The sequence below is a fragment of the Atractosteus spatula genome, chromosome 6 (genome assembly GCF_055471065.1).
Source record: "Atractosteus spatula isolate fAtrSpa1 chromosome 6, fAtrSpa1.hap1, whole genome shotgun sequence".
Classification (NCBI taxonomy): domain Eukaryota; kingdom Metazoa; phylum Chordata; class Actinopteri; order Semionotiformes; family Lepisosteidae; genus Atractosteus; species Atractosteus spatula.
The window spans coordinates 20,325,628-20,351,923 of NC_142711.1; the positions used below are offsets into that span (position 1 = coordinate 20,325,628).

Genomic DNA, 26,296 nt, shown 5'->3' on the forward strand with positions numbered 1-26,296 from the left:
GCAGACGTGAATGCCACGCTTCACGGAGCACTCAGTTTGAATTCGCGCAGAGAACTACGTGTTATTACTAATGATGTCAGCGCTGCCAAGTCATTCTCCACCGGAGGGAGGCAATTGCTGAAGTTGCGGGGAAATACGGGGATGAGTTGAATGTATTGGAGCTGCTGCTCCAAAAAAAAAAAATCCAACAGTATGTTCGTCCAGTCACATAGATGCATGTTACCATCAACAGAAGTAGAGGGGACAACTGCTGCGGTTTAATGGTCACGACCCACTACGCAGACTTGCCCGTCATCTTGTGATTCAGATTGGAAATTCTTTAGTGACGTTAAAATGAGGCAGGACCGTGAAGGGCTTGAACCTTAAATTGCTTACTAATTTCATAATACACCCCCGGGGCTATTTGTACGGTGGATTTTCGACACGGATATAAAAACACTGTCTTACCCCCCTTTAAACAGTTAAAAGCCTGTGTGATTTGCGCAGCCCCGGCGATTACAAATAGTGACTTCTAAAGCAAACAACAAAAAAAGGGCCTTTCTTTGGATTTGTGCTTGTGTGTACGCGAAACCGATCCAATCACCTAAATACACCAACAGATGCCCGTCTGAGAGTGAGCGTACCTGCCGGTTGTTTCAGACGCGCTTGAAAGGCGCGCTTGTGATTCGGGGTGAATAATCACCTCTCCTTCAACTGCAGCTCGCACTGCTTAACTGTGCCCGAACTTAAGGCTATGTTGAACAGCGACATAGTGAATGATTTGCGTTTCAGCTGTTTGATACCTGTGGAAGTCTGAGGTGAAAAAGGATTCTCCGTAGAAAGGTGGGAGTCACGTTTTGCGCTTGCCAGCTGTGTATTTTTCTACAGTACATTCCATGTCTGGGCAGTTTTCTTCGATCGGGGGAGAACGCAGCCGGGACAGAATCAGCACCGCGTAACTGAACAGCTCCTTTTCCCTTGTTAACTGTCCGGATGGGCGCAATTTGTCTCGTTTTCTGAGAAACTGCTAGCAACAATTCCTAATGGCATCACACGGCTTTTGGTCTTTTGGTACTGAAAATGAGGGAAACAACAGCAGCCAAAGCCCAAGCACACGTAAGTAAATACCAGGACCCCAAAAGTATGTATCGTACGTTTATTTTGGTGTCAATGGTACAGATCCGAGTGTTTATATAAATACTGCGATTACATTTCGGGGCATTTAATTAGCAAAATGCCCCAAATATTTGAATTGCTGAAGGAAATAGTCTGTGATTATTTTAGCAAAATTTTCAAAGCAATGTCCTAAACCAACAGTGACAATGTTATGTTTGACTATCTTTGTGTTCCGAGCATACACTGTATGGCACGCGTATTATTTTTCTCAAGGTTAAGTCAGACAGAAAACGCAAGAATTAGAAGATTAATTGAATGTTAATATACATGTTAAATGAAACTTATTTAATAAGTGTTTAAAAATGAAAAGTCGAGTATAGTGATCTTTTTTGTTTAGTTATATACCAGAAGGTTAAAAATAAGACACACAACATCATAGTTGTCTACCTTAGGACTTTTTAAGCTTTCTCCGCAAACGTTTTAAATATCGCTGTGTACACACAAAGGAACGACCTTGTAAATTTCAAAGCTAACCTTTTGAAACATTTATTATTCGTTTAGCAAGGGCTTGGTGTCAGGCTGCCCAGAAATTCACAGGAGGGCTTGGATCAAAATTATGTGGTACGTTTTCTTTTTAAATATAACGATTGCAAAACTTAAAAAACAAAATCGAGAATATTATGAAATGTATAATATTGTATGGAATGTACGTACTGTAAATATCACTTCTTAATTTTATGTCGTTGTGTCGTGTAGCATGATTGTACATTCATCTGTAAGACTCGTTTTCTAACTGAAGAAAAAACACTGTTTTAAACATTATAGCGCTGCTTTCTGTTGGAGAAGGGGAGAAAACGACTGACTCCACAACTAAACAACAAGGAGCGACTTTAGAGACCTGCGGTTGCAGCAAACCATGCAATTGTTCCAAAACGAACATAGATTTCTCAGTCCTATATTCAACAGGTACATAGCGCGATGACAAAACTCGAGAAATCCTTGTTAATTTTCGTACACATACCTGTACTGCACGGTATGTATTGTATAAGCGGACTGCAAATTTTGCGGCTGGATATACAGTATAAATTTGCAGACTATAGTCTTGGGACCCTTCGTCTGAAACAATGCTATTCATTATGCTATTTACTGTGATAGTTTAGTTAAATATTTTTTTTTTACTAAAGTGAAATTATTTCTCCGTTGTAACTTTTGAGCACTGACTAGCCAGCAGTGTATAGAAAACATTAGAAGAGATCGGCTACACTTTTTACCAGGGGAATGAAGGAGTTGAAATGTCATTTTCACTGGTTAAGTCGAACAAATACATTAAAAAAATGTATTATGATACATGATAGACTTACAAGATTGTTTCTTTTTCAAAAGTATCTTACGTTCTGGAAGACCACATAATTTGCTGTTTCTCAAAACCATATTTAGCGGCCTGTTTTCTAGAGCTATTGATACTTTAGGCCTTTAAAAAATGTACGTAAATGTATGTAAATAAATGTACGTAGTAGTGTAATAATACGAAAATTGCATGAAAGATTTTAAAACGTTTATGTATTTTATTTCATAGATCTACTGCCAGCAACAGATGGAGACTTAGCAACCATAACTTTTCTTCAGGAAATTGTGGATATTTTGCTGGCGTACATAGTGAAAACGTTTGACAGGTCAACAAAAGTCATTGATTTCCATTATCCCAACGAATTGCTTCAAACAAATAACTGGGAGCTTTCCGACGAGCCAGAAACGCTGGATGACATTTTGTTAAACTGTCGTGCAACGTTGAAATACGCGATAAAAACAGGTATCGTCCCTTTGTGTGCGCCGAGTTTAACACCACCGTCATCGCGACAGTATTTCCGAGAGAAGAATGTGATGTGAAGTGTTCATAGGTTTTGAAAATGATTCCATCTGAATGCGTTCAGAGAGTAGCGTTAGATACTGGCCTGTTAACTCGAAAATAACATAGCAATACAAAAGAAAGTCAACAGGCCTGTATCTAACGCTTTACACTATAGTCTGTACTTTGCAGGCATTGTAATACCTTATTGTAGTAATAATAATTATTATTATTATATGCGCTAATGCCATAGGCATTATCCTGACATTTAAACAAAATAAACTGTAGTTGAATTCAATGGAGTATCGTGCAGATTCAGTTCACAGGTCTTTGCCAGTTCATGCTAATGTTAACTCCTACAGTGTTTACTAAAAAGCCATTTACTGTATTCAGCAAATATTTGGGACTACTAATTGAACTGTTTTTTTTTTGCATTTTTAAAAATATAAGCACTGTGATGAATGATTAATATTCCTATACCATAGATATTGGCATAGTCCTATTATGACTTATTATTACACAAACTCTCTTTCTTTACTGCTTTCTATTTATAGGCCACCCTAGGTACTTCAATCAGCTTTCTACCGGATTAGATATGGTCGGCTTGGCAGCGGACTGGCTGACTTCTACCGCTAACACGAATATGTGAGTATGAGACACTACCACAATGCAAGCTTATTTTTGATCTTGTTTTTTTCTGTGAGGAATATTATATAGGTACTTTTAAGCATGAATATGGCCTTTTAAATAATTATTTATATATAAAGAAATATGGGGGAATGGCTTTGGATGCAGTTCTATACTCTGGCAGTTGTATGTGATTCTCAAACTAAATTTAGATCCAGTGTAACTCAGGAATGGCCACAGACTGTGTGCCATCTTGGCGCAGAACTGGGAATCTCCGATGTTCACAACTACAGTGGCAGGAGCATTTAGTAACACGTTACATAAGGGAGATTTCACTTTGACAACACATAAAGGGATTAATTGAAGTTTATTATGAAGCAAGCACGGAAGACGATTGCACATTATGTAAGAAATTAAATGCGTCAGTCTTGCAGATATTGTTAAATCCTGTATGATGTAGAGAGTCCCAGTAAAGCTGTTAGACCCAAAGGACCAGAGTTGGGAACCACTATAATAAAGGACATCCAGTAAGATTCTCGAAGCGTTTAATATTGAGCTGATCCATGTGATCAGACTTCATCTAAGTACTGGATAATTCTCTTTTATTTAGTTTGATTTTTGTGGAGGAATGGTATAATTTTTTTATCAGTTAACATTTAGCTATTAATAACTTGTCTCTTTTATCACTCAGTAGCAAAGATCTGCATATTGCGCTAACAGCAGTCATATTTTATAGCTGACTGAAATGTTCCGATGTTTTGTGATCTATAAACTGCAGCTGCTATTTAGAGTACAGATTCTCTCTTATACTTTACTGCCTTGTTAATGTGGTCTCATTGAAATTATAGTGTACCCTCTCTCAACCAAAGAGAACCAAATTACCCCCAGAAAGTGATACAATGATGGTCTATTGCTCCCACATCTATATTAATGGATTCACAATACATGTTATGGACCATTAAGTGATCATTCATTGTGAGCTGCAGCACGACTGATACATACCATTATAACTTGAAATAAAATTCATTAACAAAGTTTTTTGAGAATGCTTAAGACAGGATTTCTTGTGCTTGAGCTGTCACAGCAAAAGTAAGTGCAATACTGTTGAATTGTGACAGATAAAAGTAAGCAAGTAAAAATGCACTGGGCTGCATCTGCTCTGTAAATATAAAATAATAACAGTGGCAACAACAAAGTACTTTTATGAAGTGCCAGATCAGGTCAGGTTAGTGCCTGGTAAGTGTACTGAGCACATGGGAGACCAGCTCATAGTCTCGCATGTTTAATAATATATTAATAACATTAGTTAAAGCTGTCATTATTTGTTGTGTTGCTCTCGCAATGCAAAATGAACCGATTGAAACACATAAAATGTGCTGAAATAATGTTAAAAATGAGAATCCATTTTAAGAAAATCTTAAAATAGAGTGCTCGGTTGGAACTTTGTTGAGGAGATAATTCAATCTAGGAGGGAAATTGCCTTCTGTAGTTTTTGAAGTTGTAGTTGGTTGTGTTAAGTATCATAACTAAACCAACTTCTGGCAAAGAGCTGCAAGTAAATCTTTAGCCCCTGATCCTAAATCAAAGGATGTATTTTGGCATTGTTCCCAACAATTCCCTTTTTGTTCCCTTTTTGAACTTTTATTTTGTTATGTTTGAATTGCATTTTATTGTATTGTATTAATAATAATAGTAATAATTGCTTACACTTATGTAGCGCTTTTTCTGGACACTCCACTCAAGTAACAAGTAATGTTGCAAGTAATGGGGACTCCCCTCCACCACCACCAATGTGCAGCCCCGCCTGGATGATGCAACGGCAGCCATTGTGCGCCAGAATGCTCACCACACACCAGCTCTCAGTGGGGAGGAGAACAGAGTGATGAAGCCATTTCATAGATGGGGATTATTTCTTAGGGCCAATGGGAAATTTGGCCAGGACGCCGGGGTTACACCCCTACTCTTTTTGGAGAGACGCCCTGGGATTTTTAGTGACCACAGGGAGTCAGGAATGTGAGTGATGGCTCCTGTGCTCTTCCCGCCGGCTCCAGGTTCACCTATGAGATCGCTCCGGTGTTTGTCCTGCTGGAGTACGTCACACTGAAGAAGATGAGGGAGATCATCGGCTGGCCAGAAGGCAATGGGGATGGAATATTCTCTCCAGGTATATGACTCTTCAAGGTCTCTCTGAGCTGAAAGGGATTGGCCAGTTCCGATCTCACCACATCTGAAAGTGCCAGTTGACTGGCTCTCATGCAGGGTACCCAGGTTTCTGCACACATTTTAAATGACAGAGAACAAGTAAGGTGACTTCTACTGTCAACATTGGAGAGAACGTTTGATTTTAGATCTGCATGTAAGCCCTAGCAATTGCTTTGGGGGACATCTTCTCCTTAACAAGATTTCTGAAATGCTAAGTAGCTTAGGTACAGTACCTTAGTATAATGTCAATCATTTTCATGCATGTAGTGACCAAGTCTCAAAAGTAATAATTTAAAATAAAACTTGTTCTTTAATTTAATTTGGAAACTATTAGCAAAATGCCATCTTCCCTGCATGTAGCGTGAACAAATTGAAATGACTTTTGTAGGGCAGGGAGGAGGGGTAGGGGTGCTCCAATGATTGCTAAGCAACAAGTAAAAAAAGCTGCTTTCATGAGTGGGATTACCATTGATGGCAGGCTCTTAAATATGATAATGCCAGTAAAAAGCTTTCAATCCATTGTGAAGACCTTTTAGAAACCCCTTAAGGTTTTCAGTCAGGATAATTTAGAGGAGAAGTTATATTTCAAATAATCATTTATCAAACAAAATAAACAGTGGCCTTTGGCGTCAGTGTTTGAGGTACCTCTGTCCTGCCATTAACTACTGAAGACCAGTTTTCCTGACCAACCATAAGCCCTGGGCAGGGGAGTATGATGTTGGTACCCTCTCTGAGACAAAGCCAAATAAGCAAATGGAGACTGAAGAGGAAATAATTTAACTACATACCAAGAATGACTGGTTGAGGTGGATTTGAAAATGTTTTCCTTGCTGTTTATTAATAATCTATGCATAATAAGTACTAAAACTGATGCAATTGTACAGTATGCATTCTAAGAGGAAGTTAGTTCTTCCATGTACTGTATAGCATTGTGGATTTGTATTGCATTTGGTGAGCTGAAGTATGTTCCCTGCCTATACTATTGCTTCTTTGTCATACTCTTCTAGCCCCAAATGAGATACACAACAGTGATTCACTGTAAAACACTACATATATTCCCCCATTATTCTAATGGATGTGATTCCTAACATATTTGCAAAATTGCAGTTCTGCAGCTCAGCATCATTGAGTCTGGAATTTATAGTTTTAATACACCTTGGTGACTTTATCTGTATTTGAGGGTCTTCCACAATTCCAGTTGATTTAGCAACCACAATAGTTACAGTCAAATGTGATCCCTATGACAATCTTGTTATTATATCGTTACACATGCTTTGGGGAATGTGTGTGCGTTTTGTTAGTACACATACCTTCTTTGTGCATGCAAAGTCACAAACACAGATTTATTATCACGTGCAGTATGTTGTCACATACACTGTAATCAAAATGTAGAAGGTGTTGCAAAAGAAGGGCATAGAATCTACAGTAGTAGGCATATCACAATCTCTCATAATACCATTCTCAATGAGGCAAACTATGTAAGGGGAAAAAACAACGTTTCATAAGCGAAAGCTAATTCAAAAATTAGTTTGGATTTTCTTGCAAAACTCCAAATAGGGCCTCTTAACAAAAACTGGAAATGGTTTTAGTTTTCTTTTTGATTTCTATGCCATATATTCAAAGTGTTTCTTTAGTCATAAAAAGGCTAAACCCCAAAAGCACAGACATGAAGAAAGATAAGGACTTTAGTAGAAGGGTGAACGTCTTTCCAATAACTGATATTTTCTGTTATTTTAAAAAGAGAGACAAAGGATCGCACTAAAATAAGCCTTTGAACTTGTAGTCAGAGATTTTACTCAAGATTTTATCCACTGATAGACCATTAGATTGTGAAACACCAAGTCTTTTAGTCTGTAAGGAACTATTTTGGCTGTGACAGTCAATCAGCCTGTCAGAGTGTTATAGGCATATACCGGAAGAGAAGTTCAAACAGAACCTATTCAAGGGGACATGGAACAAAAAAAAGATGTACTGTAAATGAGAGAGAAATGTAAAGGCTACGAGCTTCTCTTTCATCATATTACATGAGCCGCACAGTGCAATAAGTGACCTAAAAGAGCTGTGAGAAAAAAGACAGTACTTCCTCGTCACTACATTTAATACACATGCGGTGCAAAACAATAACAATCTTGAATGTTAAAGACTGAAGCCCTGTTGAACTGTTTTCCCCCAGGTGGTGCTATATCTAATATGTATGCAATGCTGGTTGCCCGATTCAAGATGTTCCCCGAAGTGAAGGAGAAAGGAATGTCAGCTGTTCCGAGACTGGTTGCCTTCACCTCTGAGCATGTATGCCGTTTGCTTTATCGCAATCGTTTTCTTTTTTTCTTTTCGGATCTTTTTTCATCTCCCGATTTGTAACACAAGGAGCAAAACGCTGTCTGATGTCAAAGGCGTGGAGGAGCTCACGCGGATGTTTCACAGCTCATCCATGCTGTGAAAAGCAGAGATGGTTTGCGAGCCAGTATACAGTCGTTTTCCGGACTGTAGCCGTCCTTTATGATATTAGTTTGCTCATTTACATTTTAATAGCTTTTACAGCAATCGATCCAGCCCCACATCCACTTCATCACACACATACAGAGATCCAGCGCTGCTCTTAGTCGATCTGTGGAATGAGCACCAATACCGGTTGAGGTGTTACAGTACACGTTTTGGAGTACACCCAGGGACTTTTTAGGTGGTACAGAAATGTCACGAATGTAACAGTTCGTATGTAACAATTACATGTTATCATATCACCTACATACAGATTTCAATCTTTTGTGACAGAAGGTCTTGGTACTTCTTTGAAAGTTACTGCCTTCATGACAGTGTACCCTGGGCAACCTAAACAGAATACAAACTTTTCTCATATTTCTCCCATGCATTTGTAATGCTTTCTCATGGTTTTTACATCATAGCCACGGCCTGTCCCTGCACTGTTTTAATTTTACCGTGTTTTGCTGCCATGGAATAACACAGCAAACATTTAGGACAGAAATGTGTCTTCTGTTAGCCTTTCGGTACGTTGGAATGATTTCTCTAAATGTCACATTCACACTCTGACGACTAACTCACCGCTGACATTAGAGTTGGCAGTTTTGAGGACACTAACATTTATTTCCCCTTTGGCTTTCTGCAATATTTGGGTCACACTGTGAAGCACTCGTGAAGTGAATGAATGCCTTTCCTGCTGGTGCCATAGAACCAACTTTTTTTGTGCTTATACGCAAGGAGAAAATTTATCTGCATATATTTGTTTAAATTCCCATATGTGTGACCACGAACAAACGGTGTTTTTCTGTTTTCCACCACCAACAAAAGCTTATGTTTGTTAAAAAGAATGGCAGAAAAACAGCCGTTCAATTAATTTACTGCAGGTTTTTCAGTTTTATTGGGAAAGGCCTATTTTGAATTTTAGAACAATTTAATTATCCTTTTAAACGTTTGTATTAATAAATCATATGTGGTAATTTATTCAAAGATATCCTTTGAATCCTTAAAGGGTGATATGCTTATTTTCTGTAGATAAATTGAATTATTCATGTGTAATTCAATAAAATCCAGGAACAACAGTACTATACTAAAATTACCATTACATTTTATTTTATGTATCTTTCAGAGTCACTTTTCTATTAAGAAAGGAGCAGCAGCCCTGGGAATTGGCACTGACAGTGTAATTTTGATCAAGGTTGACGAGAGGTATGTCTGGGCCATGACACAGAGTCACTTGAAATGTTTTGGCAATACCAAATGTCATAACTGCAAAAACATGCAACCGATATAATCCAGTTTCCTTCTCCAGAGGTAAAATGATACCATCGGACCTCGAGAGAAGAATAGTGGAAGCCAAACAAAAGGTATTTCAATTATTCTGGAAAATACATAATCCCTGTGCATTCTGATCATTTACGTTTCTGATATGCACATGCAGTCATTTTAATACATTCACAAAAATGGGTTTCAAAGGAATGTATCTGGGTCTCACACAGCACCATTTCAGAATTCAGCATAGTTACAGCTGGACGCTGGTACAGAGCGTGCATTTTAAAAAAAAAGAATGGCTAAGAGACTCAGTATTGTAGGAGTGTGGAATAAACAACTCAGCCATGTTGATGAAGACAGTACCCTGGCATCTTTCAAGAAACAGCTGAATAAAATCCTGGGATCAATTAGTAATTATCTGCTAACTACCCAACAGGATAGATGAACCTAACTGTCTCTTCTCATTTGTAACCTCATGTCCTTATACAATCCCTAGCTCTCTGGCTGAGAGGCTTTATTAAAAGGTAGCTTGCGATACTCACATTCTTCCCTTTTGTGCTCGGGGCATTATTAATGCAACCGTTATTTAAGCCTTCTTTACTAATGCATCAAGCACATTTTATTTTGAGAAAAAAAAGCAGATGAAAAGAAATCAAAGCCGCCTTTGATGTATTATCCTCCAAATTTTTCTTCCCTGCCTACTGTGTTTTTTCACTGTGTTAAATAACCGTTTCAAACTGTTTCTCGATTATCTTATGATCATCAATCACGGTTAAAAAAAAAAAAGACAACAGTTTGCCTGGAACTGAAAACGAAAACTGTTCTCTTTTATTACAGAAAGCGGTCGTTCTTAAAAAAAAAAACGTAGGTCTTGTTGCGTGTTTATTCCTGTTAATGTATGGAGCCTGATAACACTGATTAACCTGACAGATAGCTGTGTGTTTCTTCAGGGCTTTGTGCCATTCTTTGTCAGCGCCACAGCAGGCACGACTGTCTACGGAGCATTTGACCCTCTCATTGCAATTGCAGACATATGCAGGAAGCACAAAGTCTGGATGCATGTGGATGTAAGTTTAATATGTAATCACTGCTCTATAGCATGTCTCTTATGCTTAACTCACCTAAGAGGTAGAACGGCAAAACATTTTGCTCTTGCTATCCTTTTAGCTGAGTTTGTGCTTTGTAATTGTACTGTGAACTCTTGCATTTTAACAATACGAAGAGGTTAAACATTTTCCGGGAGGTACATCTAAAGATGAATTATGTAGATGAATATTAATACAGATGAGTAATACAGTATAAACAATTACTTTCTGAAATTGTGTTTCATCATAGACATATAATTGTTTTTTAAAAATAAACGAAACACCTAATTAATATTAGATTAAATGCAGCAACATTGCATATGTACCTTCATATTACTATTTTTAAGTGCAAGATGCTTAATTGTCAAAACTAACAACAGCAGTACAGCGCATCAAAGCCTGGTGTATTGATATACTATATATTGTAAAACTCATATATTCAAAGAATATTAAAATGTATTTAATTGATCTAAATAGTTTGATATGTACAGTTACTAAAATACACTGTATATTTAAATATGAATTATTATCTGTGATATATTTTTCCACGGGCTAAGGTCTTTTTCCAGAGCTATTGTTAAAGTTTTGTTGCATTTGTCGAAGTAAGAAAGCAAAATCTGGCTCCTGTGAAGTATCTAATCTCCTGTAAAAAATGCTCTGTTGTACTACAGATCCATAAAACAATCAGCAATAAGTTCTGCGAGAACTTTGGTTACATGCAGGGCATGAGTGGATTCATCTCAATATCATAAATCACAGAAAATGTTGGCCCAGAAGCCCACGCAGTAAATATGCTGGTGCTTCACAATACAAGTGTATCCCTCAGGAACGAAACACGTGTGGCTCCACAACTGTGCACACAGCCTCATCCCTGCCTGCGATTATGCTCTTTCAGACACCCTCAGGCCATCCTTCTGCTGTTAGTTAGGGCCAGCTCTAAAGCACACCTGCCTTTTCTGCGCTTCCTCTACTGTTAGAGCACGTGCTGTGCACTCCTGTCCCTTGGAGCAGCTCGTTGGAGCTCCAACCGTGGAGCAAGACAAACAACAGCAGAGAAAAAGGGCTTTACTTATCAGGGAAAATCCCGTCCCTGTTGATCATCAAGTACATACATTACAAAGTTAAGAGGCATCGGGCGTTCTTGCTGTGGCTGACCATCAAACCGCCTCCCATTTTAAAGGAACCCTTGCTGTATCATTGATGTTATTTACTGTGGAGCCATGAGCAATGTTGGTTCGTTGGCACAGCAGCAACGTGATTAATGCTGCTGCCTCACAGTTCCTGGTTCCACTGTGCAATTTCCTCGTGCACTTTCTGTGTGCAGTTTGAAGGTCCTCCCTGTGTCCGTGTGGCTTTTCTCCAGATGCTCTGGATTTCTCTCAGTCCAAGGATATGCTATCCGGGTTAGGCTCCAGCTCGCTGTGACACTGTACTGGAGTAGGCAGTTACCAAAGAAGTATCGATATTGTCAAGCATCCAGTAACAATCTACAGCACTCAAGAGTCTCAGTATGCACATATGGCAATAGCTTATATAGCACTGTAAGGAGATTAACTTATCTTTCGTTTTTAGGGAGCCTGGGGTGGCAGCCTCCTCATGTCCAGGAAACACAGATGGAAATTAAATGGAGTTGAAAGGTTAATGTCATCGCTCGTCTTTGTGTTGTTTGCAGTGACATTTAGAATTCCAAATGACAGACAGTACCTTTTATTGAATCATAATGAAAACATGCCTCAGCACTTTCCCCTTCTCATCGGCGACAGACAAAACTGGCGCGCCGGGAGAAAAGCAATCACATAAGTCTTGTTGTGCTTGACTGGCTGTCATCATTTCACACAACTTCAGTCTTAACCTCTCTACACCGTGAAATACCGTTTTTAAAAATTAAAAGTGTAGCATACAATACAGACGCCTTTTAATGTTTACATAAGTTCTCTAGTAGTGTGGAAAAACAGAAGTCAAAGCTTTCGAAGATTTCTCCTCAGATTTATTTTATAAAGTATACTGTCCTGCAGTGTGTCAATAAAGACCTGTGTTCAAATGAACATTGTTTTGTAAAGGGGATTCCATCAAATATACTCTTTATGGTCCTATGCTTCTCTCTCTCTTATGTTATGTGTGAGCTATGCCCTATGGCCATCATTTCCTTAGAGAAAGGAATGGGTAAATTCACCTCTTTAACATGTGTTGCTCATTGATGTGGTATCTAAGGGTATTATTTACAGCCACTTGCAGATGTCAGAGCTTCCTGTTTATAAAACCCATGCCATTGTTTAAAATATAATGCAAATCCTAATTTATTTTAGTAAGGGAATAGGAATAGCATGATGGTAAGGACAGAATTAAAACTGGTCTAAAAAAATGTAGAAGTTTGCCTTTTTGTTGAATGTCCTTTGTCTAACGGTCAACGAAAAGCACCATGAGCAGCCACGCTAGTTAAAGAAAATAAATACCATTCTTTGCAAGATTCATAAAACCAATCTGTACGGTGAAGTTTGAATTTCTCTTTTTGTGCTCACACCAAATTCTTCATAGTTTTTAATGGTTCCCTTTAGTTTTTCAAATCTCAAATTGATTGTCTTAGTTTTGCTACATCCCAAAATGTGTTACTATTATTTCAAATGTTTTTTTTTTCTTCACATTTACTATGTTAGGGCCAATTCTGTGACATGGAACCCTCACAAGATGATGTCTGTTCCATTGCAATGCTCTGCCCTATTAGTCAGAGAAGAGGTAACTGTTTCATTTTTTTTAAATAACACAATAACAAAACAATACAAAATGTGTTTATTTTTAGCAAAGACCACCAATTCCTACAAAATTAATCCATCTTTGCGTGTATAACAAAAATGTGACTTGTACTGTAGTTTGTATTCTTACCTCAGACATTTTGTGTTTTCATAAGAGAATTGTCAATTGTCAAAAGGAATATGCTCCAGATATCTACAGCTAAATAATACGATTTTGACAAACATGTTAATGTTGCTGTACTCATGAGGAACAAAGGCAGCTTCAACAGCTCCCTTTTCTCTCCTATCTTCAGGGACTGATGCAGCGCTGTAACCAGATGCACGCCTGCTACCTCTTTCAGCAAGACAAGCACTATGATCTGTCCTACGACACGGGCGATAAGGCACTGCAGTGTGGCCGCCATGTTGACATTTTTAAGCTGTGGCTGATGTGGAGGGCGAAGGTAGGTAGAGGACTAATATACTGTAAAAGGATTAGAATCCCAAAATAAATTCCCACCCAGACTATGACTGTGTCACAACTGAAAAGCTCTCAGATCCAAAATGTTGTGCATTTCTTCTGTCTTTTCACTTTTCAGTGCGGAATCGGCCTCTACTTGTTCAGTTGGTCAGACAGGTTTGGAGATTGCTCTAAATGATCAGTTCAAGAAGAGTCTTGAATTCGCTTTTATTTCCAGCACAGATAATACCGTTTTAGAATATTAAAAAACACACAGGTGTTCCGATAATTCCAGGACCCTCTGTCTCAAGCACTTTTATGTTACCATTAATGCTTTGCATTTGAAATGCAAATACACATTGGGTGCAAGGATAACATCTAACCAAGAGAGCCAAAATATTTTAACAGTTTTGTCATTGCACATATTACAGTACATTAAACAAACCACTCTGTTCCGTTAGTATAGAGTACACAGGACATTGCTAATTGTGCAGCAACATATGAAGTACATTGCAGGACATTAGGCTTTGATAAATCTAAACATTCTGTCTATTTTCTAAGCCTGTTCTGTATTGTGAGATTGTGAGATTGTCTTGCCTTAAGGAAACAGCATGGCTTTTTCCTCTATCTGACAGTCCAGTTCAATGAAAATCAGTCGTGATCGACAAGCGTTAGGAGTTATTACTGCTGTTTATCAGTGGGAAGCCAGGGTAAATGCATTCCCAGTGTGACAATGCAAACAGGCAGCAATGCACTTCACACTGCTTCAGTGTTTGTGTTTTAAGCAGCAACAGTTCAAACACTGGTGGTTACATCTCAGTTTCCTTGCTTATTTATATACTGCGTCATGAACGAGTTTTCAGACCCTTGCATTGTTTTTACATGCTGTTGCTTTAAAGCTTGTGGTCTTGACACTTTGAATTAATATTTTTATAGACCCAACCTTTGCCACACATTCAAAACAAAATGTAGCAAAACAGCCAAGGTTACCTCAATATGCAAACCCTGTACTGTGACAAACTGAAATTAATGTAGGTGCACAAAATGAACTTATTAGCAAGCCACACAAGCAGCTGAGTGAACTCTGCCTGCAGGCTATAGTAGTGGTTCTCATAATTTCTGAAGAAAAACACCAGTTGCTGTGAAATTCCAAGATCAGGTACTGAATTTCAAGCAAAGATTCAACCATGAAGACTAAGGAGCTTTCAAAGCAAGTCAGGGGTAAAGTCATTGAAAAGCACAAATCGGCAGAAGGGTACAAAAAAGATGAAAGCCTCTGAATATCCCTGTGAGCACAGTCTACTCTACTATCGTGAAATTCAAGGTGCATCATGCCACCAGAGAAACTCCTCTCCGAACTCAGCAGGGAGGCAAGGAGGACGCTGGTCAGGGATGCCACAGTGAGGCCAACGATGGCTTCAAAGGAGCTACAGAACTCAATGGCTGAGATGAGAGGAAGCACGTATGAGTCAACTATGTCTCAGTCACTCCGTTATGCCTTCCTGGCAGAGTGGAAAACCCATCTCTCAGCACCCATGGAGTTTACAGCAATGTACCTGAGTGATCTGCAAAATCTGAAGAAAACACGGATGGTACAAAGTGCTTGAGAAACGAATGTTTCCAGCTGCTTAAAGGCTTAAAACAGGTGAACGTTTCTGTTTCAGAAGGACAATAATCCAAAGCACGAGGCTCAACCAACAGGGTAGCTTTAGAATGCGAAAGTAAACTATCCCCAAGAGACCTGTGAGAGCTTGAGCAAATCTGCTAAGAAAAGGCAAAAACTGCACCGGATGTGAAAGGTTGGCTTGTGGCTGTAATTGCTGCCAGGGGTGCAGGTGCCAACTGTTGACTTCACAGGTCTGAATACTACCTTAGTCAACTATTTCATTTGTATTTTTCTTTAGGTGTTCCTGATATTTACGGTAACTTATCTTACCCTTAGGAATCTTCAGTCAGAGAATTCAGGTTTTAAATCAAATATTAACTAAAAAAATGGCTGCACACGCATTTCATAAAATTGCACACCGTTAAAAGGGTCCAAACACTTTTGCAGTACACTGTACGTCTTTTTGTTTGTGCAGTCATCTAAGTCTCTCTTTAAACAGTTCTTGGAAAAAGTCCTGTAAGGTTGATCCGTGAGATGTCACTTTGGGAAACTTAACAGTACTTTCAAGAAGTAATCCACCATGGTTACAAGTTACTTGAATAAAAACTTCACTGTGTTTTAACTTTGCAAAATTCCACTACTTGACGTGACTTCAGAAATGTTGTCAAATTCTAATAAAAATGAAGCCAATATAAATGTCACAATACCCTTCGCTTACAAGAAATGAGCCAGGAAGGCAGTTGCAAGGGTGAAGTTGGGGTGGAAGGAGGGGTGTGCAAATTTGAATTTTGCCTCCTCCTGAAATAGTGTTAAATAACATGTTTTTATGAGGTGTGCTATTGTACTGCCTTTCCAGCATAGATCTCCTCTGCCCTACTCATTCGATGCTCCTGGTAGTAAACTACATTTTTATAGAAACAACACTTTTCAAACGATCATACTGTATAAGTTGCAGGTAATAGCAAACTTTAAAAAATCTGAAAATGACTCAAGTGGGAGCAAGTACTTTTGAGAAACGTAGCAAATTAAAATACTGTAAATCCGTTACATATGTTCTTACCTGTCAATAAAACAAAGTCAGTAGAGTTGCAGCTTGACATACAAGTAGATGAATGCATTGAATGCAGCATGTTTTATCCAAAACCATGTGTATGTTTGTAGAGACTGCTGAGGTGACTACATCAATGAATTACTCAATGTAATTTGAAATAATAATCTGCCACAACAGTTATAATAGTAAATATATCACTATAATTATTAATGCATCTGTTCTTTTTTCCTCATGTCAGGGAACCGTAGGGTTTGAGGCTCAAATTGACAAATGCCTGGAGCTTTCGGAATACCTTTATAACAAAATAAAGAACAGGGAAGGTTATGAGATGGTTTTTGATGGAAAGGTAAGTTACATTTTTACATTTTTGTCATTCAATGTTTTGCCTTGACCTCTGCAAATTCCTGTTTAGCTGTGATTTCCTTCATGCAGGTGTTAATAGTTGAGGAGTAATCACTGTTGTTTAGGTGAAGGAAAGTTTGAAAGTTTTTTGGTTGTTTTTTTATACTTGAGGTGTATAAAATATACTGTATGTGATACTTGGGGCATTATTAGAAAATTGACTTTGTTATGTAGAGTCCAGTTCCACACAGTGTTTCAGACTTCCTCTTTGGGAGATTGAAAGTATGAAAGTATTTCTTACAGAAAAGCTAACATTCTTTATCCATTTTCTTTTATTTATATTATTATTGCTATCTGATTTTTTTATTTTGGAGTGCATTCAGAGCAGATTCAGGGGCAAGTTGGTGGGGGGGGGGGGGGGTGCTACGTACATGTTTTATATTTTGGTTTTAAAATAAAAGAATGTCTTAAGCTTATCAATGTCACAAAACCTGACAGCTTCTAAGCTGTTGAATTCAGCACATTTGATTCCACCCATAAAATAGGCATATGTATTAGAGTAAATGTAAAACTGAATAGTTCAACATTAACCTTGCTGGTATTTCCTTGTTCAGTTGATGAATAATAAATAATAGTTTATTTTATTTGATATATTGTATTGCTGATGTGTAGTCAAATATAAAGAGAAATAGAAAGTTGGAGTGTTACTTAACTGACAAATGCATAACACATGCATACATTGTGGTGCTCATCGATAGGCACAATACTACAAAACACAAAAGGACATGAATATTTGTCTTGCAAACAACAAAAATGACCACAAAACCAGGCAAAATGAAATACTCTGTCCTAACAGGATGCTCACCAACACACTTTCTTTTAATAACACAATTTCAGAATTGTTCATGCTGTCGGCACTGAAATATAATTGTTGTCAGTTTCCCATTCAGTGTCATGAGTGTCAACTGTGAGAGAGAGAGCTAATGACAGCCCTACCGAAAGGTTTGGCTGCCATTTACAAATAATAGTTAATGTTAATGATAAACGATGCTAACAAAAGAATACCTTGCAGATAACAATGAGAAAATAAACTGATTTTACACATTTTAATTTTGCGCATTTACAATGATTTATTTGAAATAGTTGCATTAGATATGTTACGGCTATGTTACTAGCATTATTTGGAAAGTTTATATTTCCCAGGGTGCTTCTTTTGTTTGGCAAATATGGTTCTATCAAAATTAATGCTTTACATTTTTTCCAAATTAGGTACACTTAAGCCATTTTCAGGATGGGGTGAAAGATTTGAAATATTGTCTTCATGTCGTTCATCCACCCTGAGGGGCAAATTGGCTTTTTTTCCCCCATAATAAATATTCCATTTCAAAGATTCTCCTCTCAAGAAGCTTCCAAACCACTTCCTGTTTTTCCTTGTCGCCACGGTGAACAGCGCTCAGTTCACCATTACGCATGGTGCTGTTGCAAAAGACTAGTTCATGAACGGTCTTTCTGCGGTTTCTGTTCCACATTTTAGAAATCGCCAAAAGATATTTTCTAGATATATTTGATTTAGGTTTCTTGTGATTATGTATAAACAATTTGTACCGATATGTTCAATTTGCACCAATATGATCACATACTGATATATATGGAAGACATTGGTACAAATTAACGATACGCATTCACAAAGACCTTAAATCAGGTATATCAAGAAAATATGTTGGCGATTTCAGAAATGGGTAGCAGAAGCATGCACGCTTGCATGGAAACTTCTGAATTACCGTATAGTTTAGAGTCGCAACGGATCTGGAATAACAGCATTTCTGGTGTGGTGTGAAAAAAACAAATAGGAACTCCAACCAGAGAGAGAAAGAAAGCCCCCTGGAAGCTCAAGCAGCTCAGCCAGCTGTGCGGAGAGCAGAATTCAAAGCAGAAAGAACTAAAGCCAAAGCTTAGCTACATGCTGGTGAATCTTATGCATCCCCAGATAGCAACCTATAATTATTACTATTAACAACTTGGCAGCAGACCTGCCATTAAAATGGCTCTGGTAGGCTGGAATCAGCAGCTCGTGGAAGCTCAGCTACCTGGACAATTATACTGCCAGGAGAGCTTTTTCTTTCTAAAAATAATTCAGCAATCTGAAATACACCAACTTTCGCACTCATTTCTTGCAGAACACCATCCTTAATTTCCTTGGTGCTCCTAGTCAAATGCCTGTTTATGATACAGTTGGTATGTTTTCATCTGAAGCTGAAGGAGGCTCCATAGCCAAAATGTTGTGCCTCTTTTCTTTTCTTTTCAGCGTGGAATGAACCGTTACCTGTCCCTTTGCAAGTTATATGGTATATCACATCACATAAATACTGAATCATGTCAGTATGGCTTTATTTGAGCGTTTTGTTAAGATAAAGCTGACTGATTTCAAAGGGTCAACGGCATATGTGCCACATGTCTACAAAATGTAACGAGTGGTGTATAACTGACTGTGGTTTAGTGAACTGCATTTCTGCCACTCTCTCCAGCCTCAGCACACCAATGTCTGCTTCTGGTATGTTCCGCCTGGCCTTCGCTATGTGGAGGACAAAGAGGAGAGGATGAGGCGCTTGCATAAGGTGGGAAATTAATCTGCCTATTTTGTACAATCATACTTGAGCTCAATAACAATATAGAGCCACCCCTTACCCAACACCTCCCTCCCAAGCATTCATGCAGATTTCTTTTTTTTTTCAGCAAAGGATACAAATAAAATCCAGAGTATCAAAAAAAGCACAGTGTAGAATACAACAATGAGATATGGGCAGCCATTTATACATGTAGATGCCCAGAGCAGCAGGCGGCTGTAATCAGCAATTAGCACAGAGAGACAGAATGCGTGCCAGTCATACAAAGAGCCGGCTTTTACCTCTCGATGAGCCAGTGCTTTGTTTTCAGGCAGGAAACTAGAAAAGAGTGTTTTACAATCCGGTACAACAATTCAATACTGACTTTTACTCCAGAACATGGCTACGTTCTTTAAGACATCGAAATGACACAATAAATACAAAGAAGAGAACCATGATAATGTAACAGCAATAAAACAGATCCAGTTGTAACCTAAATCATGTCCTTCTTTGTATAGTCCATTTAAATCAACCCCTTCTATAAAACTTCAATTTTTTCATGTCAGCTCTGTAGAATCCTAAAATGATTTTGTAAAAGCAATGACAGTGATTAAACGATATTCCGAATGCTTCAGAAATACCAGTGTTTTTCTGAAGCATTTTCTACACGTGTATACAGTATTTTTAATTACTTGGCAATACAGTATATGGAGGTAGAATAGCCCTCCTTCCTATTTCCTGAAACAAATAAGCAGTGAAGCAGTGCAGAAATAACTTTGTGTGATGCATCTCGAAAAAAGTCCTTCAGTTAAAAAAAAATCTTGAGTACAGAGTTTGAACAAGGTGATTGAGAGGGAAACTTACAAATTCCTGCATTGTTTGAGTGCTGCACTTCATGTGTTTCAGTCTGCAGAGACACAACCCTGTAGAACTGGAGTATGACAAGGACACTGAACAAGGCGTTTCTTTCTGTGATATCTTCAATCTTTTATTAAAGTAATGCTTTGGGGCAAAGGCTTATCTCTCCTTGTTACTATCCAGAACACCAGTTATCCTTTTGCAAAATAAATACTCTGTAATTAAAAATGGTCATTGTAATTGCTCACCTTCTGTACTGTTTAGTATGCATGGCAATGTGCTGATTGCACAATGAGCTTCAATTTCCTCTTTTCTGAAATGATAGCAATCCAAACTCATCTGAACAGACTTTATTAACATAATGAGAGTCTATTCTTTGCACATGCCAATGAATACACTGAAAATGATCATATTGTACATGCACCATTTGCAGTTACTACAAATGACAGGTATTTGATGACAGCATGCACAGGTTTGCTTTATGAGATGAATGCCATAAGGATGAAAACAAGATTTTTCCCCACTTAAATTCTAAATACACTTTTAAAGGTAAATATGTGAGAAAACCTGTAAATAAACCACCCCGAATCAAGTTGAGTTACTATCAATTCATTAAGTATTTACGCTTTTCTGAAAATTTAAATTTATTTTAAATACAGAAAAGGCCCACATTTGTAACATTCATCTTAGCAATGCAATATTTTCCTTTTCGTAAAATACTTATTTTCATGCTTTATTTCTCTAAACACCTTGTTATGGTTCAGGAATTTATTCATTATTTGAGGACACTATGTGAATGTAAAAATACCAACTATTAGCCATGTAATTTATGTGTTATTAATTCCATAAATCTGTGTATCCCCTTTGATATGTAAGCAGATTGTATTCTTGCCGTCGATTGAGATCTTTGAGAAGAAAAATATTGTTAGAATTGTGCCAGAATGGAAATATTTTACAAATCATAAGACATAACTGTTTTTCCCATCCATCAAATACAAGCATCTTAAAATTAAAAGCAGGTAAAATCTTACGGTATGTGCTCTACAGTGACTTATCATATATGACATATAACAGTATTTGGTTTGTTATGCCATAAAACAACAGAAGAGCACGGGCTTAAGTATAATGGAACAATCCACTTCATTTTAATTTTAATTGCTTTATTTGTCAGAATAAAAAACAGGTAATATGAGGTTACAATATCAGTTCAATATGGTGATAAATAAAAAAAAGGGAAAAAAATGTCAAGTTTTATTACTTGAATTTTGTCCACTTAAAACAGATTAACAAATAAATCTGTAAGTAAATTTACTTTACTTGAAAGACCAGGTTCACGTTATCAAGGACACATCGACTGCTACATTCTTACTATAAGGTGAAAATCACTTTACAGATCCCAGACCTTGTATTTCTTCTCTGGTATATTAGTCCATTCATTAATCTCACAGTTTTTTCTAGTAAAAATTTCCTGAGATTTTGTTACCAAATTGCTCTGTACCCTGTTGTGTCCCAATGACTTTAGCTTGGAGCCATAAAGTCAACAGTCTCAAACCACACTGAAACATATTCAACTAGAACATGTAACAGAGAAAAGACACACTTGGGTGAGACTGACAGTGTAATTAGTTACTGTGACATAGTGTCACTCACAAGAACTCCTCTAAGGAACAATTGAATCTATCTCCAAATATCAAAAGAAATATTCTATTTGGTCACATACAAGGCTCCAAGGTATTGAATTCAGCAAAAAATAAATTACATTCTTTTAGTTCCTGTGTAAAAAAACTAGCTTTGCCGTGCTGAGATGAACTCTTATGACCTGCTACAGTCAGTTGTCACAAATGCTGCCTATTCTATCCGTTAAGAATTGCGCCCCTGCAGAAAATACTATTTGTGCATCAAGATAAAGTCTTAAAAAACTCACTCCAGTGAAAAAGGAAATCATTTAATAAACTCAGTGAGATTGTTGAACAAGACCATCAGCTTTTCATTAGGCTGAAATTGGAAAACAAATGTAAATTTTGGACTTTAAAGTTCTTGTTTTTTTTCTATGACCAACTTTTTTCTACATTGGACATATGTTTTCATTTACAATAAGGTTATCAAGCCAATACTATAATCAGAATTTTGGCTATGAACAACAGCGGCCTAATTATATCTAAAATTGACACTATACTGGCAGTTATAAGTTGTGCCGATCGTTTTTCAAATTGTAATTTAGTAAATTTCCTGGATGGGCTAATAATAACAGAAACAACAAAGTAAAAACCAAGATGACTTTTGTCATCCAGCTAGCAATCGGAACTAGGTGCAAGCTAATTTCTCCTTTACAAACATAATTTAAATGTTAATTCTGTCAGTTTAAAGCTAAAATATTGATACGTGTCTTTATCTTCTTCTTCTTCTTCTTCGCATTTTCCCACTTATGTGGGGTCTGCTTTTTTGCACTGATTTTTCCAAAAAAGCAGACCCCACATAAGTGGGAAAATGCAAAGAAGAATAATAATAAGAAGAAGATAAAGACACGTATCAATATTTTAGCTTTAAATACGTGTCTTTATAGGCCACTATAATATACCTAATGTACTTAGCAGCTGAACAGGCTTCAGTACGTCCAGAATTCTGCAGCTCATGTGCTAACTAGAACAAAACAAGACTTAATCCTTAGTCCTCTGTAAATTGCAATGACTCCCTGTGAAATTTTAGAGTGGAAATGTAGATCCTCGTCTGTGGAACTCGCTGCCTAAATCCATCAGAGACTGAAAGATGACCAACATTTTTAATATCTGTCTTTCTTTACGATATCTTTTATCTTTAATGTATAATTTAGTTGTATTCTTGGTTTTATTAGATCAATTGACTTTTACATTGCACTGAGTTAATAAACACTTTTAGATTACATTATTATACAGTATCAGTTTAAATTTTACGTACACACACATACGCCTTTATTTTTTTTTAGTCATCAATGCATTTAGTTGAATGTTAAGGATCATACTGTCCATATGTTATCCGTATCACTGCACTGTGTTCAGTGATGAATTGACACATTTTCTAGTCGCTTTGAGATTCCTTACATCTGCATGTCTGCATGCTGATTTATTTTGTGATATCTGCAGGATTTATTTTACCTCTAGACCTTTATATTTTTAGTAAGATGTTGTTTTGAGCAAATAAATGACAGGGCACTGAAAAAGCATTTGAATTTTTTCCCTGACAGGTTGCCCCAGTAATCAAGGCACGGATGATGGAGTACGGGACGACTATGGTGAGTTACCAACCGCAAGGGGAAAAGGTCAACTTTTTCCGAATGGTCATCTCCAACCCCGCAGCCACTTTCGACGACATTGACTTCCTCATTGAGGAAATTGAGCGGCTGGGACAAGACTTATAGACCCCATTGACAAAATATCATTAGACAAATGAAATGCTTGTTGTGAATGTACCAGTGCTTTATTCTTTCCTCTGAAGCTGTACTGTATATGTGTCTATAAATGTCTCTGTGTCGTATTTTGGGTGTCCAAAGCACTGTTAGATGGCTTGTGTCTGCCTTCCAGACCTAGATTAGATAATTCGATGTTTCCTTCATTCATTTCTTCATCGAGTGATATTGATGCAGAGAGATTTTGCTCTAGGGTGGTGCAGCTAGCAGCATTAAAGTGTCTGGATCGAATTAATATTAATTAATAGGCAAGGGGTATAGCAAGCTGAAGAGTGCATTGCAAATTACAGTACCTCAAATTTAATACACACAGAAATGATTGAAGACTATTAATTGTAATTCACTAAAAATTGATAATTGTATTAACCCACATTAAAGCAGATAGTAAAAGTCGAAGTTCATACAATTTTTCATTTAAAGGACCAAAGTCTATGTCCCTTAGAAATATACTCTATATTTCTGCTTCTTTTAGTATCTTGTTAATCTCTAACTTTTATGTAAAAACATTCAAAATTTGAATTGGTACCTCTTACAAAAGAGTGGTAAAACTAATACTGTATTTTCAGTTCCATATTGATTTACAGAAGATGATATAATCATATGAATCTTCTAATTCACAGGTTGATAGCTGATAGACACATGTTCACTTTATGGACATATTACATTATACAGTATGTGAAAAACATCAGAATGAGGCTTTTTAGGATTCCAGGAAAGGGACTTGTAAGATGTTGAAGAAGCATTTTTTTCAGAGCTACAAGAGGAATGTGTTGTAAGTCTTATTGGCATTGTGCCTCACTCAGAGCCTTTGTCCTTCATCTTTCAGAAGCTCTGAATTCACTTGCACTACAACAGGGAGAACAATATAGCACTCCAGGTGAATTAGATTAGTGATAGTAGAACTCAGCTAATCCCACAAAAGTACATAGATGTAAAAATTAAAAAGCACAATTAAGTCATAATAATGTTAATGAAGTGTCTGTCTGCTTCTGAGTATCAGCTGTAAATAAAAAGTGCTTTGATTTATTTGCACAAGTGCTTGATGAGAAACAATCCAAGCAATTACCTTTATGTATATAAAGTATTGCATATTGAAAAATAGTATTATCACGTATTATGATTTGTGACGCACAGCTACTTATTATCTGGAAATCATTATTTATATACAGTAAGTTTATAGTACGTATATAATTGCTTTTTAGCATGTGATCAAATACCTGAAATGGTCAATTCAATGGCTTATTTTAACTCAAGTAGTGTGTTTTCAGGGACTGGTTTTATATGCAAAAAAGGGGAGTTTATTGGGATTGGTATTCATCCACAGTTTTGCATGGTAAACAAGTATATAGGGTATATCCTTAGGACAGTGTTATATGTTTCAAATTATGCAAAATCAATTTAGAAATGAGCCCTGTGTTCTTATTGTGCCAGTGAGTTACTTGATGTGCCATGCGCAGACAATTGTTTTTGTGTCCGTAACTGTGTTGCCTTAGTAACAATTGCCAGTGCAGTCTCGTTCTCCTCAAACTGAGGCTGTGTACTTTAGGGTCTCAGCGTAACGATAGCTACGTGTGTGCAGTGCCTGTGGTTGTTGTACTGTTGTGCAAAACGTGCGCGGTAAATATTTGAATGTGTCGGAGCTTCAGCCTCTAGTGAAAGTGATCTCCTTGCTGCTCTGCTGTTGGCATCAGCTCTTACCATAGTAGAGCAGGTTGTCGATCCACAACGGAGCTGTGTCAAGACCTGTCTGTAAAAGGAAATTGTTTTGTTCAATTTTTGTTTTTAAAAAAAGCAACTGGGAGTCTGGTTGTGATTTTTTTATGACGTTTTGATGAATTTATAAAATGCATTAACATTAAAACCATTACCCATGGTATTTCTTCTTACCAATTGAAACATCTATTAATATAATTTTTTTTTTTGCTCGCATATACAGTAGGTTCCTTATTGTGTGAAACATTCATCGCACACCTGCATGAATGCTATCTATTATTTCTGCTTCAAATACAAGCTCTAATATAATATGGTTCCATGATCTGTTTCCCTTGGATAAAAACTAAAATTGCAAGGCATTAAGTTAGTGCATCAGTAACCTGTACATCATGAATTTCCCTGACTCTCAGCCACACCCTTGAAACTAGGGTGCAGAATGGTATCCCTTTTCTCTCTTTACTCTAAAACCATTGCCACCATAACTATTTTAGTAGAAACAGCCCATAAAGACTGGAAGCAGAAACATGTCTTTACTTCCTTAGGCTTTAGGATTGCTTATAGGTTGCAAAAATCCATTTGCGCATTACACTAAAAAAAGCACAAGAACCTTTCCTGACTGGAGTCAGTGTCCCGTGCAGGGTTTAATGTCATGCCAAGGGGATGAGTTAAACAGAATATTACAATATTACGGTTGGGACAACAAATTTAACAAATGTTAATTAAACATAATTAGACATTTGTCATTTAGGGCAAAAATAAAGAGAACCTGAAAAAGCGTCTTTTAAAAATGGAAACATGTGAGCAAGCATTTAAAACAATATTGTAATCTGATTTTTCTGGATTTTTTTGTTTGTCCTTTTGAGAAAATAAAAATAAATGTCGTAGCCAAA

General features: G+C 37.3%; 1 protein-coding gene across 1 annotated transcript; it reads left to right on the plus strand.

The window, feature by feature from the left end:
• gad2 (glutamate decarboxylase 2) lies at nucleotides 1-26,296 on the plus strand. Its single transcript, XM_088918462.1, has 16 exons — nucleotides 1-1,095; nucleotides 1,657-1,716; nucleotides 1,921-2,061; nucleotides 2,672-2,905; nucleotides 3,496-3,586; nucleotides 5,620-5,732; nucleotides 7,944-8,059; nucleotides 9,375-9,454; nucleotides 9,558-9,612; nucleotides 10,468-10,584; nucleotides 12,175-12,239; nucleotides 13,257-13,335; nucleotides 13,646-13,795; nucleotides 16,687-16,794; nucleotides 19,316-19,405; nucleotides 23,472-26,296. The coding sequence occupies exons 1-16, from the start codon at nucleotides 1,023-1,025 to the stop codon at nucleotides 23,643-23,645; spliced, it is 1,746 nt and encodes a 581-aa protein (XP_088774588.1). The 5' UTR covers nucleotides 1-1,022; the 3' UTR covers nucleotides 23,646-26,296.